This window comes from Brassica napus, chromosome A6 (assembly GCF_020379485.1).
Source record: "Brassica napus cultivar Da-Ae chromosome A6, Da-Ae, whole genome shotgun sequence".
NCBI classification, from domain to species: Eukaryota; Viridiplantae; Streptophyta; class Magnoliopsida; order Brassicales; family Brassicaceae; genus Brassica; species Brassica napus.
Window position 1 is genome coordinate 27,294,922 of NC_063439.1, and position 18,858 is coordinate 27,313,779.

At 35.0% G+C, this 18,858-nt stretch overlaps 3 protein-coding genes and 1 non-coding gene across 4 annotated transcripts; 1 reads left to right on the forward strand and 3 right to left on the reverse strand.

The window, feature by feature from the left end:
* Nucleotides 1–5,123: 5,123 nt before the first annotated feature.
* Nucleotides 5,124–5,195, reverse strand: TRNAC-GCA. The gene has a single exon. It is a non-coding gene; the product is annotated as a tRNA-Cys (tRNA).
* A 274-nt stretch (nt 5,196–5,469) lies between these two features.
* Nucleotides 5,470–8,521, reverse strand: LOC106399784 (NAC domain-containing protein 96). Its single transcript, XM_013840237.3, has 4 exons — nt 6,796–8,521; nt 6,415–6,701; nt 6,075–6,314; nt 5,470–5,989 (listed from the first exon to the last, which is right to left on the reverse strand). Exons 1-4 carry the CDS (start codon nt 6,950–6,952, stop codon nt 5,801–5,803), a joined length of 873 nt encoding a protein of 290 aa, XP_013695691.2. The 5' UTR covers nt 6,953–8,521; the 3' UTR covers nt 5,470–5,800.
* Nucleotides 8,522–13,358: 4,837 nt separating this feature from the next.
* Nucleotides 13,359–15,714, forward strand: LOC106400830 (pentatricopeptide repeat-containing protein At5g46580, chloroplastic). Its single transcript, XM_013841220.3, has one exon. The coding sequence runs from the start codon at nt 13,461–13,463 to the stop codon at nt 15,594–15,596; it is 2,136 nt and encodes a 711-aa protein (XP_013696674.2). The 5' UTR covers nt 13,359–13,460; the 3' UTR covers nt 15,597–15,714.
* LOC106400831 (serine/threonine-protein kinase BSK2) lies at nt 15,699–18,588 on the reverse strand. Its single transcript, XM_013841221.3, has 8 exons — nt 18,195–18,588; nt 17,761–17,978; nt 17,337–17,472; nt 17,003–17,242; nt 16,844–16,929; nt 16,559–16,747; nt 16,199–16,471; nt 15,699–16,118 (listed from the first exon to the last, which is right to left on the reverse strand). Exons 1-8 carry the CDS (start codon nt 18,268–18,270, stop codon nt 15,867–15,869), a joined length of 1,470 nt encoding a protein of 489 aa, XP_013696675.1. The 5' UTR covers nt 18,271–18,588; the 3' UTR covers nt 15,699–15,866.
* Nucleotides 18,589–18,858: the final 270 nt, after the last annotated feature.

Here is an 18,858-nt window from a genome sequence, read left to right on the forward strand (position 1 = left end):
GAAGCTATGGAAGACGAGTTGGAGTCTATCACAAGAAACAAGATATGGGAGCTTGAAGATAGACCGACTGGTTCTGAGAAGAAAGGAGAAGATGATCGAGTTTGTGTGTTACACAAGACGTTGCATGTGTTACGCCAGGCACCCAGAGCATGGAGTGTAAAACTCGATCAGGTTCTCAAGGAGATGAGATTTGAGAAGTGCACGAAGGAACCATCAGTGTACTGCAAGACTCAAGGAGGAGACGTCTTGATCATAGCCATCTACGTTGATGATCTATTTGTGACAGGAACTTCGCTTAAGGTGATTAGGCAACTCAAGGAGGAGATGTCTAAGAAGTTCGAGATGTCAGATCTAGGTAAGCTAACGTACTACCTTGGCATAGAGGTGATTCAAGGAGCAGACGGAATCAGAATAAAGCAAGAGAGGTATGCTCAAGGAATCCTGTGTGACACAAAGATGGAAGTGTGTAACACGACTCACGTAGGAGTGTGCAACACGACTCACGGAGGAGTGTGTGACACAAAGGTGGAAGCGTGTGACACAACGCATGTACCAATGGAGTCAAGGTTCTCAAAGGATGAAGATGAACCAGAGATAAATCAGTTGGGTGTTGAGCAGAAGGCCGACATCCTTCCCAGAGCTCATGTACGCAAGATGGCGGATGTGACCAGAGTTATCATCGCAGTGAGCTTCAGCCACAAGACTCATCGCAACTTAAGTGAAGAGGTCATGAGAAGGTTATACAAGAACTGGGCCGATTCTAAGAAGAAGCGGTACGGAAGCAAGGAGAGCATCCGGTCTAACCTTGAGAAAGATGTGAATTCAATGGGTGGATTCGCACACCATGGTGTGGTGGAGGATGATTACTTGATGATTAAGTTCAAGCAAATGAGGAGCTTAATCGGAGTTCAAGAAATTGATCTCCCTAATTCAAGTTGGAATTAAGGGGGTGAATGTTGGATAATTCCAAGCTTGTGGAAACTTAACATATTATTAGATGTTTAATATGTTAAGATAAACACAATAAGGAAACCTAGAAATAGGAAAAGGAAGTTTCTATTTAGGTTAGGTTTGTGTTTTCCATATCCCACATGTTAAAGGGAATTGTCTTTCATATAAATATAGGTCTAATGGAGAGGTGTTCCATATGATCTAAGTGAAACATATTGAGAGCTTTAGTTTTGAGTAGTTTCTAAAGCTAATAAGAAAAGTTGTTCTTATAATTCTTTGTGTTTCTAAGAGATCTGATCTTTGACACTTGTCTCCTTACTGTATCTCCTAGAACCTCTTTTCAAAGGCATTGGAAGTAATGCAATGTGGGCAGTCTTGACTGTTGTGGTCGTTCTTGAGTTCTCTGCCGGTAACTATAGCATTTTTCTTCATAAATTTATGTACAAAGATAGTTTGCCTGTAATCAGTATATTAATATGTTGTGTAAGCTCATATATGTTCTTAATGATCTAAATGGTGTTTAATTTTAATTCAGGTGCAACCTTGTGCAAGGGGCTTAATAGAGGATTAGGGACACTGATTGCGGGATCTTTGGCATTTTTCATTGAGTTTGTCGCTAAAGATTCTGGCAAAATTTTCCGAGCAGTTTTCATCGGTGCTTCAGTTTTTATCATTGGTATGTATTTTTTAAACTTAACAATTAATGATTTCAAAAACGTATACAACATATGCAACCACAAGTTTTTTTCCACAATCATGTATTAATTTACATGTTTTCTTTATGTTATGTTGCAGGGGCGGCGATAACGTATCTAAGATTTATCCCGTACATAAAAAAGAACTACGATTATGGCATGCTTATATTTCTCTTGACGTTTAATCTAATAACAGTGTCAAGTTATAGAGTTGATGCTGTGATTAAGATTGCACACGAGAGATTCTATACTATAGCCATTGGTGTTGGTGTTTGCCTCTGCATGACCCTTTTGTTTTTTCCTATATGGTCCGGTGAGGACCTCCATAAGAGTACCGTTGCTAAGCTTCAAGGCCTCTCTTTTTCCATCGAAGGTACGTTACTGATAGATAGGAACATAAAAATAAGTTTTGATTTTGGAATCAATAAACTTTATGAAGAAATAGACATTTGATTGTGATTTTTCCATTTTGTGAGATTCAATCCTTTGTGTATTTCAGAATGATGATTGTGGTTTTTCTTTTGGGAAGTGATATATATTTTTATTATATTTTTCATTTATTTATTTGATTATGTGTTATTTCTCTTAGCATGTGTGAAAGAGTACTTTGAAGAGGAGGAAAAAGACAAGGAGACATCAGATTCATCAGAAGATATGATCTATGATGGTTATAAGACAGTTTTAGATTCTAAATCCACCGATGAAGCACTTGTAAGTCAATTAAACCGAACATTTACTTCAGAACTCAAACAAACAAAAAAATTATCCAAGAAGTATTGAATTACATGAGAAACGTGTATATGGACAGGCAATGTATGCAAGTTGGGAGCCAAGACATACAAGACATTGTCATAGATTCCCATGGCAACATTATGTTAAAGTTGGAGGTGTTCTTCGTCAGTTTGGTTACACTGTTGTCGCTCTTCATGGTTGCTTGAAAACCGAAATTCAGGTAGGATTCATAGCAAAAAAAACTAACAAAAGCTAAGAATGTTGTTGGTAATAATTGAAACATGTTTTGGTCCATTTTAACTTTGTGATTGATATTAGAGGAATATGTGAATTCTTTTTGTAAAACATTACTATTGTCTATATATTCATTGTAGAAATACTAAGTTTTCATCCAATATTTGTTTGTACGGTACACTTTTTATGTTAAACAGCAAGTTAGTAAATTTTCAGTTACATAATTAAACTAATTGTTTTTTCTAACAACTTAGTTAACTCTGATGTAAATAATTGTATGTTTGTTACTTTTGAAGACTCCTAGGTCTATACGTGTACTCTTTAAGGATCCATGCGTTAGATTAGCCGGAGAAATCTGCAAAGTTTTGACGGAACTCGCCGCAAGCACTCAAAACCGACGACGCTGTTCGCCGGAGATTCTCTCAGAGAGTCTCCAAGTGGCATTACAAGATCTCAACTCCGCCATCAAATCACAACCTAAGCTCTTCTTCGTCTCCAACGACAACGTTTCACAAAATGACAATAGCGGTAGACATAACCAAAACGTGTCCGTTACGCAACAGATAAATAAAGACGCAAATGACAACATATCGCATCAAAACGAGACTGGATCACCTCTTGGGCAATACACTGGAACGCCACGTGGCGGAAACAAATCACGTTTCGGACCAAACAGTGGCTTTTCGCATCAAAACGAGACAGGATCACCTCTTGGGCACAAGAGTGACGTTCCAGTTCAAAACACTGGAACACCACGCGGCGAAAGAGTGTCACGTTTCAGACCAGACGGTGCAAGTTCGTTTTCAAGACTGAGGGCTGATACGTTGGAACGGAGATCGACGGCGGCGACCGGAGAGCGACGTATACTGATGAAACAACTGAGCAGGATAGTGGTGATGACGAGTCTTGAATTCTCGGAGGCGTTACCGTTTGCTGCCTTTGCGTCGCTTCTTGTGGAAATGGTTGCGAGGCTTGATAATGTTATTGAGGAAGTGGAGGAGCTGGGAACGTCCGCGTGCTTCAAGGAGTACAATGGTAACGTTGTTGACCGGACGGATGTGGAGGTTCGAGTCGAGAAGCCGGCGGATCTAGTGGTTGGCGTGGAGTGAAAGGAAGGTTATGACATGTTTTGGTTTGGACCAAGTCTATAATCTCTTTCCTATGGCTAAGTACTCGAACAGATGATCTTAAAGACTCTTTTCATTTAAGTGACTAGCGAGTACACTTGAGCTATAGCGACCACCGTTAATAATTTATGTTTAGATATATTAAAATCGGACCAGTCGAAATGATGAGGTTTTTGGTTTAGTTTTAATTGGAGGTGATTCGATTCTCTTTTTGAGAACGTTTATTTTCGGAATTTGTAACATGAGGTGGTGATTTTCAAGGGTTCGCTATTAAAACTTTACTAGAGATTGACCCGCACGCCCGTGCGGGTGTTAATTTTTACTTTCTTATAAATCGATATTTTATTTTTATGATTAGTATTATATATTTTATATGTATCATAATATAATTAATTGCATAAATACTTTTAGATTTCTATACATCATAATCGAACCTGAATCAAATAGAGTAATATGATTACTTTTGGTTATTTGGTTATTTTTAGTTTAATTTGAATTCAACATACCCGAATTGAATCTGTTAATATTCTTACTTTTCATACAAATATCCGTACCGGCGTCAAATACATTAGTTTTTGGATATTTGTAGGTTTGTATATATCAAGACTGAATTCATCTGGACCCGATTCGAAACACACATGAAAATTTATAATACCGAAATGAAGTCTAGTTTCAAAACTCAAAAAGCATGATAACCCACAGAAATAACTCGTAGCTGAATAGTTATCCGAATGTCCATGTCTAACCGATACATAAGTAAATAAAAAAAATTGTTAACCATTTTGAATTCTTATCACAAATAGAGTGGTTTCATTCAAATATGTCGAATTATTATAGTTAATATGTAAATAATCCTGACAAAATATTATAGTAAATATAATTAATGAGATAGTTAAAAAGTGAGAAAATGAATGTAAAAGATATTAACTTATTTAGTAAATATAATAGATGAAGGGTTAGAATTGATTAACAATATAATAAAAATCTTTTAAAAAATCAATTAAGATAAGCAAGTATTATTTTCTACTGCTATCCATGTTTCCAAACAATTCTCATTTATACTACTATCCATGTTTCCAAACAATTCTCATTTATACTATTATCCAAGTTTCCAAACAACTCTCAAATGTACTTCAGTTTTAATAATATAGATGCGGTGTGTATATCTTTCTGTTGGCAAGTCAAACTGATATCGGGATTTTGAGAGACAAATAAGGTAAAACTGGAGACATCTTGATCTTGGAGTTCACCTGTAAAAAGATCTTTTCTTAACATTTACACCAAAAAAAAAAAAGATCATTTCCTATATTTCGGATGTTATTTCTGGCAAGTGAAGTCATACTTCATAAAGCATAATTAACAAAAAAGAAAAAAGAAAAAGAAGAGGGCCCAACCGGGTTCGAACCGGTGACCTATTGATCTGCAGTCAATTGCTCTACCACTGAGCTATGGACCCAAGTTGTTGTTTTATCACACTTTTCGCTATAAATATTGTAAATACTTGAAATCGCATTATTTGGGTTAAAGTCCCATTATTATTTTTTATTTATTGGATAATATCACATTATATATAGGTTAAAATGTTTTGTTTCAAAAAAAAAAAGTAGGTTAAACTGTCATATTTATCAATATATATATATATGGTCTCCCATCATTCCTGTTTATAAAAAGGTTATAACGCATAATCATTATTATCTACTTATCACCTCCATAAAAGTTTGAAAGGTTAGTGACGTCAAGAAAAAAATTTCTTTATATAGTGCGTGGTACAACTAATCATCATCGTAACACTGAGAGATCGTTGCATACATAAGATGACAATAATACACAGTCCTACTGAAGAAAAAGAAATTCCACAAAGAAAACAACATATATCTTCAAATACGTACCTATAATATTAATATATATAGTAAATCCATAATATTAATTGTAATGAAACAGAATAATTAAACAATCGATAGACCAGTGCTAAAATTTAGATGACTCGAACGATAAAAGTTGTTTTTGTCTTAAAAGAGAGACCGACCTCAACGAAAGTCCGTCTAGCTAGGAGAAATCGGATTAATCAAATAAACCGGTTTGATCGTACCAACAATTTGTCCAGTAACCAGTTTGCATAGATTCGTCTATGCTCTGATCTACATTTGCATTCAAGGTACTCGCTCGAACATCAACGTCTTGATTACCGAAAACCGGAAAATCAAAGTCTTGAAAGTACTCAGGTGCAACATCTTGGATTTGAGGATAGTCCTACAAAAAAAATCCAAACCGGTATTAGATAAGTAAAACCCTTATCTGATTTAGTTATTAGAATTTAGAAAAAAAATATACGTACTTTTGAAGAATCAAGAATGAAATCAGGTGAAATCCAAATGTTGGAAGAGTCGGTTTCTGTAGAAACCGGATTGACAAATGAGTGAAACGGCACCCTTCCATCACGACTAGGTGAAGTCACACGACTTGAATAACCCGAACTTTCTCCTGATCCAAGTGTTTGTTCACTTAGGTTTCTTTGAATTTTTGAGTTACTCTTGTTCTCGTTCTTCTTAGCCACACGGCATAACACAAAAGCTCCCTGTAATAACACATTGCATTCTTAATTTTGTTTCATAAAAAATTAAAACAAAATAAATAAAGCATTTTAGGGTTTGATCAAAATGTAAAGGCCCTCTTACCTTGAAATATTGTGAACCTTGTGATGAACTCTCATCATCGCATAGTCGATATTCATGCATGAGCCAACTAGTTCTATCGCCTAACGGAGCACGACCTTTATAGAAAACTAGGGTTTTTCTATAACCGACCGTAGAAGATGAACGACATGTAATTTTCCGGTCTTTTCCGGTTGCTTTCCAGTAACCCGCCTTTGTTCCTCGGTTTGTACGCAAACCATTAGGATATTTTTTGTCCCTTGAACAGAAGAAGAACCATTCCATGTCCCGGTTTGGGAGAAAAGACTTGTCTAAAAAGTAACAAAAATCATATTTTTGTTAATTAAATAACTCGAGAAAAGAGTGAAAATAAGTTAATTTGATACTATTGAAGTTAATTATTACCTGGTAACTCCCACGGATCAAATTTATAAAGATCAATAACGGGGATGACTTCAAGCTCGATTTCGAGGCCTTCCACTTTTCTTTTCAAGTAATAGTCGATGAGTTCTTCATCAGTAGGATGGAACCGGAATCCTGGAGGTAAACTTGAACTTCCCATTTGCAATAACTCTGACACTAAGTGACTTTGTACACAAGAAACGGCTAAAATCTTGACCCACGTAAATATTTAAAATTCAGAAAGAGATATTACAATTGAAGTCACGATCACGAAGCTACAACTGTTAATATTTGAAAAATCCAGAAATAGAAACGCTTCTCAACGCTCGTTTTGTTGTTTAGGAGAGATTGCAACTCAAGTCGATGGCATTCTCTGTGTGACAAGAACATTGTCCGAAGAAGGGAAATTGAGAGAGGATTTTCCAAGAAAGAAATAGTGGTGTGAAAGCTTCAAAAGTGATTTGTGAATGATTAAGAGAGTGATTAGAGATATAAGGTTGGTAGAGTGTTGAATGGTTATGGAGTCCTGAATATATATAGAACAAAGTTGGTAGAGCATTGAATAATAAATAGATTTTTGTTGGGATTAGAAAAGTTTTTAGAATGCGGCTTTTATTTGTTACAAAACTATGGGAGACCGATAAAGTGACTAAGACATAACTTGTCTGAAGTGTTCTACAGAAGAAAAGAAAACAAAGTAAATATACCCATCTAGACTTGTTCACACTTAGGCGCAAGCAATTAACAACTCATTCATATTGGCTTTCTTTTGTTCAAACTTATATATGTATTGGCTTATAAAGCCTTATAATCTTGTTTGTTAGGCTTATCATTTTAATTTGACGTTATACAACTAATGTGTATGATGTAGTATGTCGTTTTGGTTTTTTTTGTATCAAATTAATAGATTTAATATATTTTTAATCAGCAAATACCATATATTGTGTACAACTTTTACCTTTAAATGAGTTAAAAAAGTATCCAAGCCATATATTACTGTAATATTGAGTTTTAAATATTACTACACGTCACCATGCGTAGGACAGCGAACTTTTTAGTGCAACTAATCACTTTTATGTCATAAAGAAGGAGAAAGTGAAAATGAAAACCACGAGTAGTCGGAACAAGCAGGTGGCCCAGCGGCTACTCTAATCGGACCAAAACATATTTTCAGCTTCTAATTAATTTATTTGTTCCTTAAGAAGTACCAAAGAGTCACTTTGAATATTTTTTTGGAAACAAAAACTAAGAAGTTGTCATACAACTATTCTAAGATATAAAGTTCTTTAACAAAAAAGAACTAGTATAAAAATAGAAAATTTTCATTTCCGGCAACGGTGGAAATTGTTGAAGCATGACTTTCCCAAAGAGGTTTGAATTGAAGTTGTGCAGAGCTGGAACAGAAATCTAGAATTTAAACGGGAACCAAGGTTATATCTGAACCTTTAATTACCTAACAAGAACTCTTGATTCTATCCTAATTATGGAAAGTGGAGATAAGTGAATATTTAAAAACCAAGCTAGTCTACTAGTCATGAATATGAAAAGTGACTTAATCATGAACGACATGAAACAAGACATTTAATGCAGTTAGTATTAGAAAGGCATCAAATATTGAAGAGAAAAAGTGACAACGTTCACTATGTTTTGAGTGCTATCGAGCAAGAAGGCCTAAGGTGCTTTTGGTGCGATATCATTGAATGACCGTAACAGATCTCTACCATTTTTGGTAACAGATTTCTAAGTTTTATAAGTAAATGAAGTCTTCAAATATTTTTGTATGTCTTATAATCTTTGTACACATTCTTAGAACATCCTAAATGTATACATATACTTAAAATTGCATTACCTGATCGAGTTCCCATTTAGTAGGACCAACCAATATAATTTTCCATAGCAGTAGGCAAAATGGGCGACTAGAGAGATACGATTATCACTGGCCAATTATGGAAATGTAGTCTGAAGTTCTTTTTTTTTGCTAAAAATGTAGTCTGAAGTTAATGACAGCCAGTGGCCTAGCTAGTGTAATAAAGTACAAAAGAATGACTTCAGTTGACGGTAACAGAGGTTTGGTTATATTCTATACAAATGTACCTTGTCAGTTGTCATTTTGGTAGATTGGGAATATTCCCCCTACTACTTTATTCACAGACGTTCACTTTAACTTAATAACCCATGGTAACGTTAAGAGCATCTCTAGCGGTGCTTCATTTTTTTACTTTTTGCTTCATGTATATGTTCAATCGTATATATATATATATACAATGTGAATATATTTATCTGTTTGTCCAAAAAAAATATGTTTGTCCAAAAAAATATAATTTATCTGTATCAACTCATTCAACATTTGTAAGATACTAAATATTTTAAATATATACTAGATCTTGATCCGCGCTCCCGCGCGGATATTAGATTTAACTTGCGTTTAATGTAAATTTATAAACCACTGATTTTATAAAATGTCCATTTGTATTTTTATGTTTTGTAAAATATATTTAGAGGAGAATATATTATATTATAATATATATGTTTGATAATAATTTTTTATATTTATGTAATATTATATTTATAATTTTATAACTTGATGCAATTTGATGTAATTGTAATATTCATAATTAACCTATTGATTTTTTTTTATTTAAAAATGATTTAATTTTTTGCAGTAGGTTTTTATGAATTATTATTAATTTTATGATATTTGGTTTTCTTGAAAATTGTATTGTAGCAGATTAATATATACTATATATTACAATTTGTGTTTTTATTTTCAGCAAAAATAAATAACAATTTATTGTAATTAATTTTTTTTTTTAAGTGAAGTGACAGATTTGTAAATAAGAAAGAAATGCAATGGCTAAATGTGTAAATAAAAATAAATATTTAATCTACTATTCGTGTTTCCAAACAATTCTCATTTAATCTGTTTTCCAAGTTTCCAAACGACAAAATCTGTAAATGAGAAAAAAATGCAGTGAATAAATATGTAAATAAAAAAAATATTTAACCTGTTATCCTTGTTTCTAAACAATTTTCATTTAATCTATTATCTAAGTTTTCAAACAGTAAAAAGTATTTTAGTTTTAATAATATAGATACGATGATGTAATATATAGACAACAACTTATGGTATGTTGGTCTATATTAATTAGTACCTGACCTTATGATTCAGTCAGATCTTAAACTGATATTGTGCGTGTGACAATTACAGGACGATAACAAATAGTTTAAACTCCGTTACCTTAATTAACTATAGTTCCTTTGGTACAAATGTTTGAATAACTATAATATACTAGATCTAGTTTTGGTTTAAAGATAATGGGAAGTTGTTAATCATAGTTAGACAATTAACAAATTGGTAAATGAATTTGTTTGTTTGTTTTTACAACAAAAAAATGAATTTGTTTTATGATGACGGAAAAAGAAACATAAAACATATCTCACCAAAACGCCAGCTAGTCTTAGACTTTTAGTTCTAAGCTTATGAAATATAAGATATTTGAACGTTAAAAATTGAGTTATAATTTGAAGCTAATTAAATTGATAGATTGGAGACAACGAAACTATGAGAATTTTGAACATGACACAATCATCTTATCACTTAATCACACTTTGTCTCTTCACCTTTTTGCTTTCGGCTCCCTTCTTTTCTTTCTCTACTTTTTGGTCTTATCTCATCTCTTTTTATCATGCAATTTTAAGTTTCTTAACCGACTATAAACGTTTTAAGTACTGGAAATATATATGTACCAAATTGTATAATTAAATTATACAATAAATTAGGCTTACATCATCGTTTTATGCAGTAGTTGCTTTCCCATATGAGCGGAGCGAGTATAAACTAAATTTCTTTATTGTAGCCTGAGATTTTAGCTGAAAATTAGACTAATTATAGCTGCAATCCCAATGACATACAATTATGTCATGTGAAAATCAATTAGTGATTTTTTGACCAGCAGTACGATTTTATTTTATTTGACTATACATTGGCACTTCGCCAGAATTTGTTTTGTAGTTGTTCAAAATATCAATTTTAGGTAAACACATTATCAGTGTTAGAAAAAAAGAAGAAGGTAAACTCATTATCATGAAAACTGAACACAGCAAAAAAAACACAACAGTAAAGCTAGAACAACATTTGTATATATGAGCCAAGCTAAGATCTAAAATACTTTTAAAATAACTTCTACGCTATAATCATCTTAGAAAGAAACCTATTTTAAAGAAAATCTTAGCCCAACACTTCTACATTACATGTTACGTAGTGATTTGTTGCCTAAAAACAACCTAACGCAAGTATACTTTTTCAAAAATTAAACAATTCAGATAGTATACTTGAAACCATTCTTTTTGGGGAATCTGCTCGAGATCACTATAATAAGTGTATTTGTCATAAAAAGACTATTGAGTCAGATCTAATTCTTTTATATGGTATATTTACGGTATTGGAATTTGATTTGTAAATGCAAATTAATATAAAAACCTTCACTTTGTGTTGGGATATCTAGGAACAAAATCCAGAACGCTTTTTGAATAAGTATATCTGAATATATCTTATTTCGTTTGGTTAGTAACAAGAATTTGAGGTTGTTCCGTCTCGTTTGACTTTGCAGCTCAAAATTTCTTCTTAATAGTTTTAGACTGCTATGCAAAATTTAGGATTTCTCAAATGCCCAAGTCCCAACAAAGTGAAAATTACTTAAAAGGAGAGAAAAAATTGCATAGTACTAAAGTAACAACGGTTCATTTGACCAAATTTTGGGTCATAATTTAAAGAATTTGGTCGCATTTTGTAAAGAAATTTGTCCGAATACTTTGGTAGAGTTGTATTATATATAGTATAAATGTTGTTTTCACCCTTTTCATGCGGTTATAAAACAAGTATGATGTTCTATTGTGTATTTACAAAACAAAATCTGACGCCTGAGTTTGTTGTCATTTTTTCATTTCACACCTTTTGTAAGGAAATTGAATATTTTATTTTCAAACAATATATTTAGACTAATTTAAAATTTATTTAAAATTTTAAGTATAATTCAATATTTAAAGATACACTCGGGTTAATGTAAACTATAGAATCATTGGAACATTAATTATAAAGGAAAATACTATGAGACGAAGACGAAGTATGGATTATTGGTTAGTATATTTAGTGAATTTGAAAATCCAAACTAAATTTAGTGTTATTGGTTTTATGGCTTTAGAATCTATATTGAATCATGAGTTATTGGTTTAATGATTTATAAATTCTAATTAAATCATATGTTATTCATATAGATTGACAAACAAATTTGATTTAATAATAAATTTGAATGGATATGTATCTATATTTTTTTGTAAAAATACAAAATTTAAATCCGAGAGAAAATCTATAGATTTGTAAATAATAATTTAAATTCATATATTAGATTTAAAAATTTGTAAATTTTATTTGGATTTATAAATATTATATAGTTTGTTAAATCAGTTAAAATATATAAACTAATAACACTTCCGAAAGTCCTTCAATTTCATCTCATTTTAGCAAATTTTCCTATTTTTAAACAGAAAAAGAAAAATCTATTTGGTTCTAGATTTGATCAAGGAGTTACTAATATTTTTTTATTAAGTATAAAGGTCGATTTCTAGAAAATGAAAGTTATATATTTTATCCACAGCAGAAGTTATCATAGCATGTGCATATGCAATTGTTTTCGTGGATCCGAGGATCGAAGAGAAGAGCTTAGTCGTATTGTTATTCGAATAATTGCACGTAACTGAATGATGGACCATCATATGATTAAATCATAATGTAACAACCGATACTTACACTTACACCTCCACCAGTGGTGTAAATATCAAATTAGTTTCTTAGGCCATCATCATCGGTGAAAACATAAGTTGAGTCTTTCCAAAAAAAATTAATATTAAGAAAATACTAACCAAGGACAAAGCAACAAATGTCTTTAAAAACTCTTCATGAGAGACGAACGTTTCTGGGGGAAGAGATATGATCATTCCATCTCTCCTACTTTTCGTTTCCTTTTTACATTTTTTCTTTATTTTTATGTTTAAGAGACTCAAAAATGGTTAACCACTGAAGTTCTGAACATGTTCTTAGTGATGAAAATTTAACAATGATTTAGTTTTTATTTAAATTTTGTATTCTATAAAAAGATGGTTCAATTAAATGTAGACATATGTATTTAAACCTTTAAAAACGGTTCTTCAAATGACTCCTACAAGAACTTTTTTCTGACACATTTTTTGCTTTTTCAATTTTTTTTTTTTCTATTGGTTAGAAGCCCATCAAAATTTACCGTTGGAGTTGGCCTTATGGTGAAAACGAAGCAGTATTTTCGTATAAAAATAGGTTGTCAACTCAAGAAGACAGACTTGGTTGCAAAAGACAAAACCTTTTCTTCAAGCAAGAGTGTTCCAAAGTTTTGCTCAAAATAGGCTCGATCAATGAAACAAAGCCCATCAAGCCTACAAAACCATAAACGGCTACTTTAGAACAGTAAAGCATTGCATCTGCTAAAAAGCATGCATATAAATCAATCTCTTATAGGCCCAGATAAGCCCATACGATATTATTACTGTTTAGAGTCGTCGTTTCAAAATGAAGATAAGATGTTCTGATAAATCTCCTCTTTCATCTTCACACTAAAACCTCTCGCTCCTCGTTTCTCATGGCGACTGTTCTCTCCACATCCATCGACGTCTGCTTCAACCCCCAATATTCAGACACAAAGAAACACAGTCTCTTCTCAAAACCTTCTTCCTTAAGACAATCTCGTACCAGAAAGCTCACCATCTCCTGCAGCTCCACGAAACAACCCAAAACCCTAGAAGAAGAACCAATCACCAAAACCCCATCTCTCTCCGAGCAGCTCAAGCCTCTCTCCGCGACGACACTCAGACAAGAGCAGCAAACCCATGTCTTGTCCAAACCCAAATCCGTCTGGGTCAATCCGACAAGACCCAAAAGGTCAGTCCTTTCACTCCAGAGACAGAAACGCTCCGCCTACTCTTACAACCCTCAGATAAAGGATCTTAGGGCCTTTGCTCAGAAGCTCAATAGTTCTGGTTTCGCTGAAAAGTCTGAGTTTTTAGCTCTTCTCGATGAGATTCCTCACCCACCGAGTAGAGACAACGCGTTGCTAGTGCTGAACAGCTTAAGAGAATGGCAGAAGACTCATATCTTCTTTGATTGGGTCAAAGCCAAGAACTTGTTTCCAATGGAGACGATATTTTATAACGTCACTATGAAGTCTCTGAGATTTGGGAGGCAGTTTCAGCTTATTGAGGCAATGGCGGTTGAGATGGTGGAGGATGGTGTTGAGCTTGATAACATCACTTACTCTACCATCATCACTTGTGCTAAAAGGTGTAACCTTTACGACAAAGCTATAGAGTGGTTCGAGAGGATGTACAAAACTGGTTTGATGCCTGATGAGGTGACTTACTCAGCGATTCTCGATGTTTACTCCAAGTCAGGGAAAGTTGAGGAGGTTCTTAGTTTGTACGAGAGAGCTGTAGCTACGGGGTGGAAGCCTGATGCTATAGCGTTCTCTGTGTTGGGGAAAATGTTTGGTGAAGCGGGGGATTACGATGGGATAAGGTATGTGTTGCAGGAGATGAAGTCTATGGATGTGAAGCCTAATGTGGTTGTGTACAATACTTTGTTGGAGGCTATGGGGAGAGCAGGGAAGCCTGGTTTGGCGAGGAGTTTGTTTAATGAGATGCTCGAGTCTGGTTTGGCTCCGAATGAGAAGACTTTGACAGCTCTTGTGAAGATTTATGGGAAGGCTAGGTGGGCTAAAGACGCGCTTCAGCTTTGGGAGGAGATGAAGGCGAAGAAGTGGCCTATGGATTTCATTTTGTACAACACTTTGTTGAATATGTGTGCTGATATTGGATTGGAGGAAGAAGCGGAGAGGCTGTTTGCTGATATGAAGGAGTCTGGGGGATGTAAGCCTGATAGTTTTAGTTACACGGCGATGCTGAATATATATGGGAGCGGTGGGAAAGCTGAGAAGGCGATGAAGCTGTTTGAAGAGATGTTGGAAGCTGGGGTTCAGGTTAATGTGATGGGTTGCACTTGTTTGGTTCAGTGCTTGGGGAAGGCTAAAAGGATCGATGATTTGGTTAGTGTGTTTGAGACGTCGGTTCAGAGAGGAGTTAAGCCTGATGATAGGCTTTGTGGGTGTCTTCTTTCGGTTATGGCCTTGTGTGAGAGTAGTGAAGATGCTGAGAAGGTTATGGGTTGTTTGGGGAGAGCTAACGAGAAGCTGGTTGCATTTGTGAAGCTGGTCATAGACGAGAAAACTGAATTTGAGACGGTAAAAGAAGAGTTCAAGTTAGTGATCAACGGGACTCAAGTGGAGGCAAGAAGGCCCTTCTGCAACTGCTTGATAGACATATGCAGAGGCAAGAAGCAGCAGGAGAGAGCTCATGAGCTTCTTTATTTAGGAACACTCTTTGGTCTATATCCGGGACTACACAACAAGACTGTAAAAGAATGGAGCTTAGACGTGAGGTCGTTATCAGTCGGTGCAGCTGAGACAGCTCTAGAAGAGTGGATGAGAACGCTTGCCAACATTGTTAGACGCCGAGAGGATCTTCCCGAGGTGTTCTTGGCGCAAACTGGGACAGGAACTCACAGATTCTCACAGGGCTTGGCAAACTCTTTCGCCTCTCATTTGGAGCAGCTGGCTGCACCTTTCAAACCGAGTGATAGGGCGGGTGTCTTTGTCGCTACAAAGGAGGATTTGGTGTCTTGGTTGGAATCGAAGTTTCCACCTTTAGTTGCTTCTCAAGCATAATACGTTATCCATCTGTAACGTTATTTATACTGTAATAGCATATTGAATCTTCTGATAAAGTTTCAATATTTTTGTATCATCACCAAGGAAGAAGGAATCAAATTAGTTATTTCCAGTCTTTGCTTTTCTTCAAATGATTTGAACTTTTCTTAAAGATTCATGCAAAAAGCTCTCAACTCACAAAAGTAAACAACATTTCCATCAGTCTAAGCTGTCTTACACACACACATACACACCTCTCAGCTATTATATTAGAGGATTCTTCTTAGCTTAGCAGCGCCAGCTATTCTGTCGCTTGGCATCATACGCTGCACCATCGCTGAGCATATCTTGAGCATCACTCTCCATTCCAAGCTTGGAGAGTGCTAAAGCCTGCAAGTAAAAAGCTGTGGGCCATTCAGGTATGCACACCTGAGCCTGCATTGCATCTCTCAGTGCAAGCTCCTGTTGGTCTGTCATTAAGTAGGAGAAAGCACGTCTGGCAAAGACCGTTGCAGAAGGAACCGGCATGATCCCCACCAACTAGAAACAGGAGAGATACCAGAGTTAAAGAGATCCTTGTTGGAAAACACAAAGAGTTATGGATATGTGTTTTTTCTCACCTTTGAGTAGTACTCAATGGAGTTCTTGAAATCCTTGTCTCGGAAAGCAATGTCCCCAAACTTTTTCATGTTGAGCATTTCCTGAACTTGTTGTGTCCACTCTTGAAATGAAAGCTCATTCTCTGCACCTTCTTCATCTTTGTAACCAGTTTTAAGCAAAATGTCGTGCACTGCCGCGAGGTCCATCTTTGAACAAGCCTTTCCCAGAGGAGAAAGCATAGTTGGTAATATTACAGCGTTCTTTGGCAAGCCCATCAACACATGAGAGGCAACCTAAGCAACAAAAGTGAAACCAAAGTCAACAATTTGGACATAAAGAGATTCAAGAAATCGTCAGTTACATGATATATTCTTATAAACCTCTTCTTTCTTTTGCAGTGGTGCCACTGCAGAGAGAAGAAACTTGGTGTCAGGTCGTTCTTTGGCCTCAGATTGAAGGCATTTTGAAGCAAGCTCAACTAGTTTAGTCGCATCATCACTCTCATATTGCCCTTCCAGAGATGAATCCATCAATAGCAACGCGTTCTTCCCCCTTATTATATCAAGAGCCTGAATATGAACATCATCAACTCATTCATTTAAGATAACCATAAAGAGAAAAACTTCCCAATGAGTGAATAAACTATAAAGCTGGAGACACATTACATGGGTAGGTGGAATGTGTTTGCCGCTTAAAAGATCTAAAAGAATAGTTCCATAACTGAAGATCACACTTTCAGGAATGACTCTACCTGCAAAAAGAAGGCAGAAACCTTTAAATCTTCTAATAAAGAATTGGTTTGTCTTCAAGATCAAGAATGTTACCTGTACGCAAGAACTCAGGTGGAGTATAAGCTAAGTTGGTACTGTAGCTTTTACCATCTCTACTGTTCTTCATAAGACCAAATGTTGAGAGACGAGGATCACCTTCCTCGTCAAAGAGGATTCTGTATGCATTCAGATCATGATAGATCTTTCTGTTCTCGTTGTAGCAGTGATCAAGTGCTTGTGCAATATAGTCTGCAATTCGAACACGCATTTCCCATGGAAGTGGCTGCTTTTCCCCTGCAAAACAAAGACATAAAGAAGAGAGTAAAGAATCTAAAAGAGTTTTTAAAAAGGGATCTTATAACATAAAAGAATGATAAGGCTCTCTTACAATGAAAGAGATGCTTTGAGAGAGTATCATTAGGCATATACTCAGCTACCAACAACCTCTCGTCTCCTTCTGCGCAACAGCCAATCAAACTTACTAATCTCTTGTTTCTAAGCTTCCCAACACCAGTTGCTTCCACCTGTTTTTCACAAGTCAACCAAGGTCAACACAAGAGTAAAATCCAACACAACTCTTGTGAACAGCATAGTCGGATCCTAGGATTAAAAAGCAGCTTTACACCCAAAGTTAAAAGCTTTTCTCAGACACAGGGAATCATATTCTCTCTTACAAAAAAAAGATGATGTCTTTATCCCTTTCTGTAACTAATAGCCACTCCTTTCACTAGTCTATGAGATTCTTCATTAATCATTCAATAAACAAGTTACCAAACAACAAATCCTGCATCAACCTTTCTGATATTTCTTACCACAAATTGCTGAGCATCAGGCCAAGACTGCCTAGAGAATCGCTTGATGGCTACAAGATGGTTTCCTTCAAGCTTCCCTCTGTAGACCACATTGGGAGCTTTCTCTCCACCTTCAGAGACAATGCAGCTAGGGCTAAACCCATTGGTTGCTTTCCTCAGCTCAGTCAGATCAAACTCTTTGAAATTTTGGTTCTCCTGCTCCACTTGGTCCCCATTCACTGTTTAAACACATAGCCCAAAAAGGCAATTAGTCTAAACAAGAGTTTAGTTCCAAAAAGGTAGAGACTTTACAACTTTTGTCTCTACTTTAAGCCTTAACAAACCTTAAACCCATAGATTAAAGCAAACCCATTTATAAAGAGGAACCAAATCTGCAGATTTAGCAGGGAGCAAAAGGAAATGTGAGTTCTTGGAAGCTGAGAGATGATGAGTACCTGACTCTGGTTTGGTTGGAGCTGATGGATCATCAGAAGAAGGTAGATTAGCTGTTTTGGAATGTAAGCAACCCATCTTTCTCTCTTTCTTTAGTTTTGTCTCACTTCAAAAAGCTTTGAACAATTTGTTTTCCCACAAAGATGAGAACTTTGGATGTGAAGCACAGACTGAAAGATAAAAGCTTTAAGCTGAGAGGTTTTTTTTTCTGACTGGTTTATTGGATTGAGATAACAACAATGGTGGGATTTGATTTGGGTTTGGATTTGTGATATGTAAGCAGTTGAGGAGGCAGTAGAATATAAATTTCCCTGCACACTACTAATAAAGAAAATAATAAAATTTGAAAATTAAATAGAAAAAGGAAGTTGCTAGAGAGAGAGAGAGAGAGTGAAAAGATCTGAAAGTTAGCTTCAAAAGCTGCAGAGTTGAAAAAACAGAGGTGACAAAAAAGGTCATGTGAAGAAAAATATCTAATTTTTTCTGCTCAATAAGATTTTGCTTGCATATGCTTTTCCCTCGGTACTATACAAAATAAATAAAAACTGGGTTTAGTTGTATTTTGTATAATTTAATGTGAATTACCGAAGTTTATACAAACTATATAACATAAAAAACATACGAATTATTTGATAAACAAAAAAAAAATACCAGGTTTAGTTGGGA

Excerpts from the sequence above, each read along its gene's own strand:
- LOC106400830 (XM_013841220.3), top strand. The coding sequence starts at position 13,461 with ATGGCGACTGTTCTCTCCACATCCATCGACGTCTGCTTCAACCCCCAA.
- LOC106400831 (XM_013841221.3), bottom strand. The coding sequence starts at position 18,270 with ATGGGTTGCTTACATTCCAAAACAGCTAATCTACCTTCTTCTGATGAT. Across the intron at positions 17,473-17,760 it reads CTGATGCTCAGCAATTTGTG|GTGGAAGCAACTGGTGTTGG; the intron begins GTAAGAAATATC and ends TGTGAAAAACAG. Across the intron at positions 17,243-17,336 it reads CTCAAAGCATCTCTTTCATT|GGGAAAAGCAGCCACTTCCA; the intron begins GTAAGAGAGCCT and ends TTTGTTTTGCAG.
- LOC106399784 (XM_013840237.3), bottom strand. The coding sequence starts at position 6,952 with ATGGGAAGTTCAAGTTTACCTCCAGGATTCCGGTTCCATCCTACTGAT. Across the intron at positions 6,702-6,795 it reads TGATCCGTGGGAGTTACCAG|ACAAGTCTTTTCTCCCAAAC; the intron begins GTAATAATTAAC and ends GTTACTTTTTAG. Across the intron at positions 5,990-6,074 it reads TCATTCTTGATTCTTCAAAA|GACTATCCTCAAATCCAAGA; the intron begins GTACGTATATTT and ends TTTTTTTTGTAG.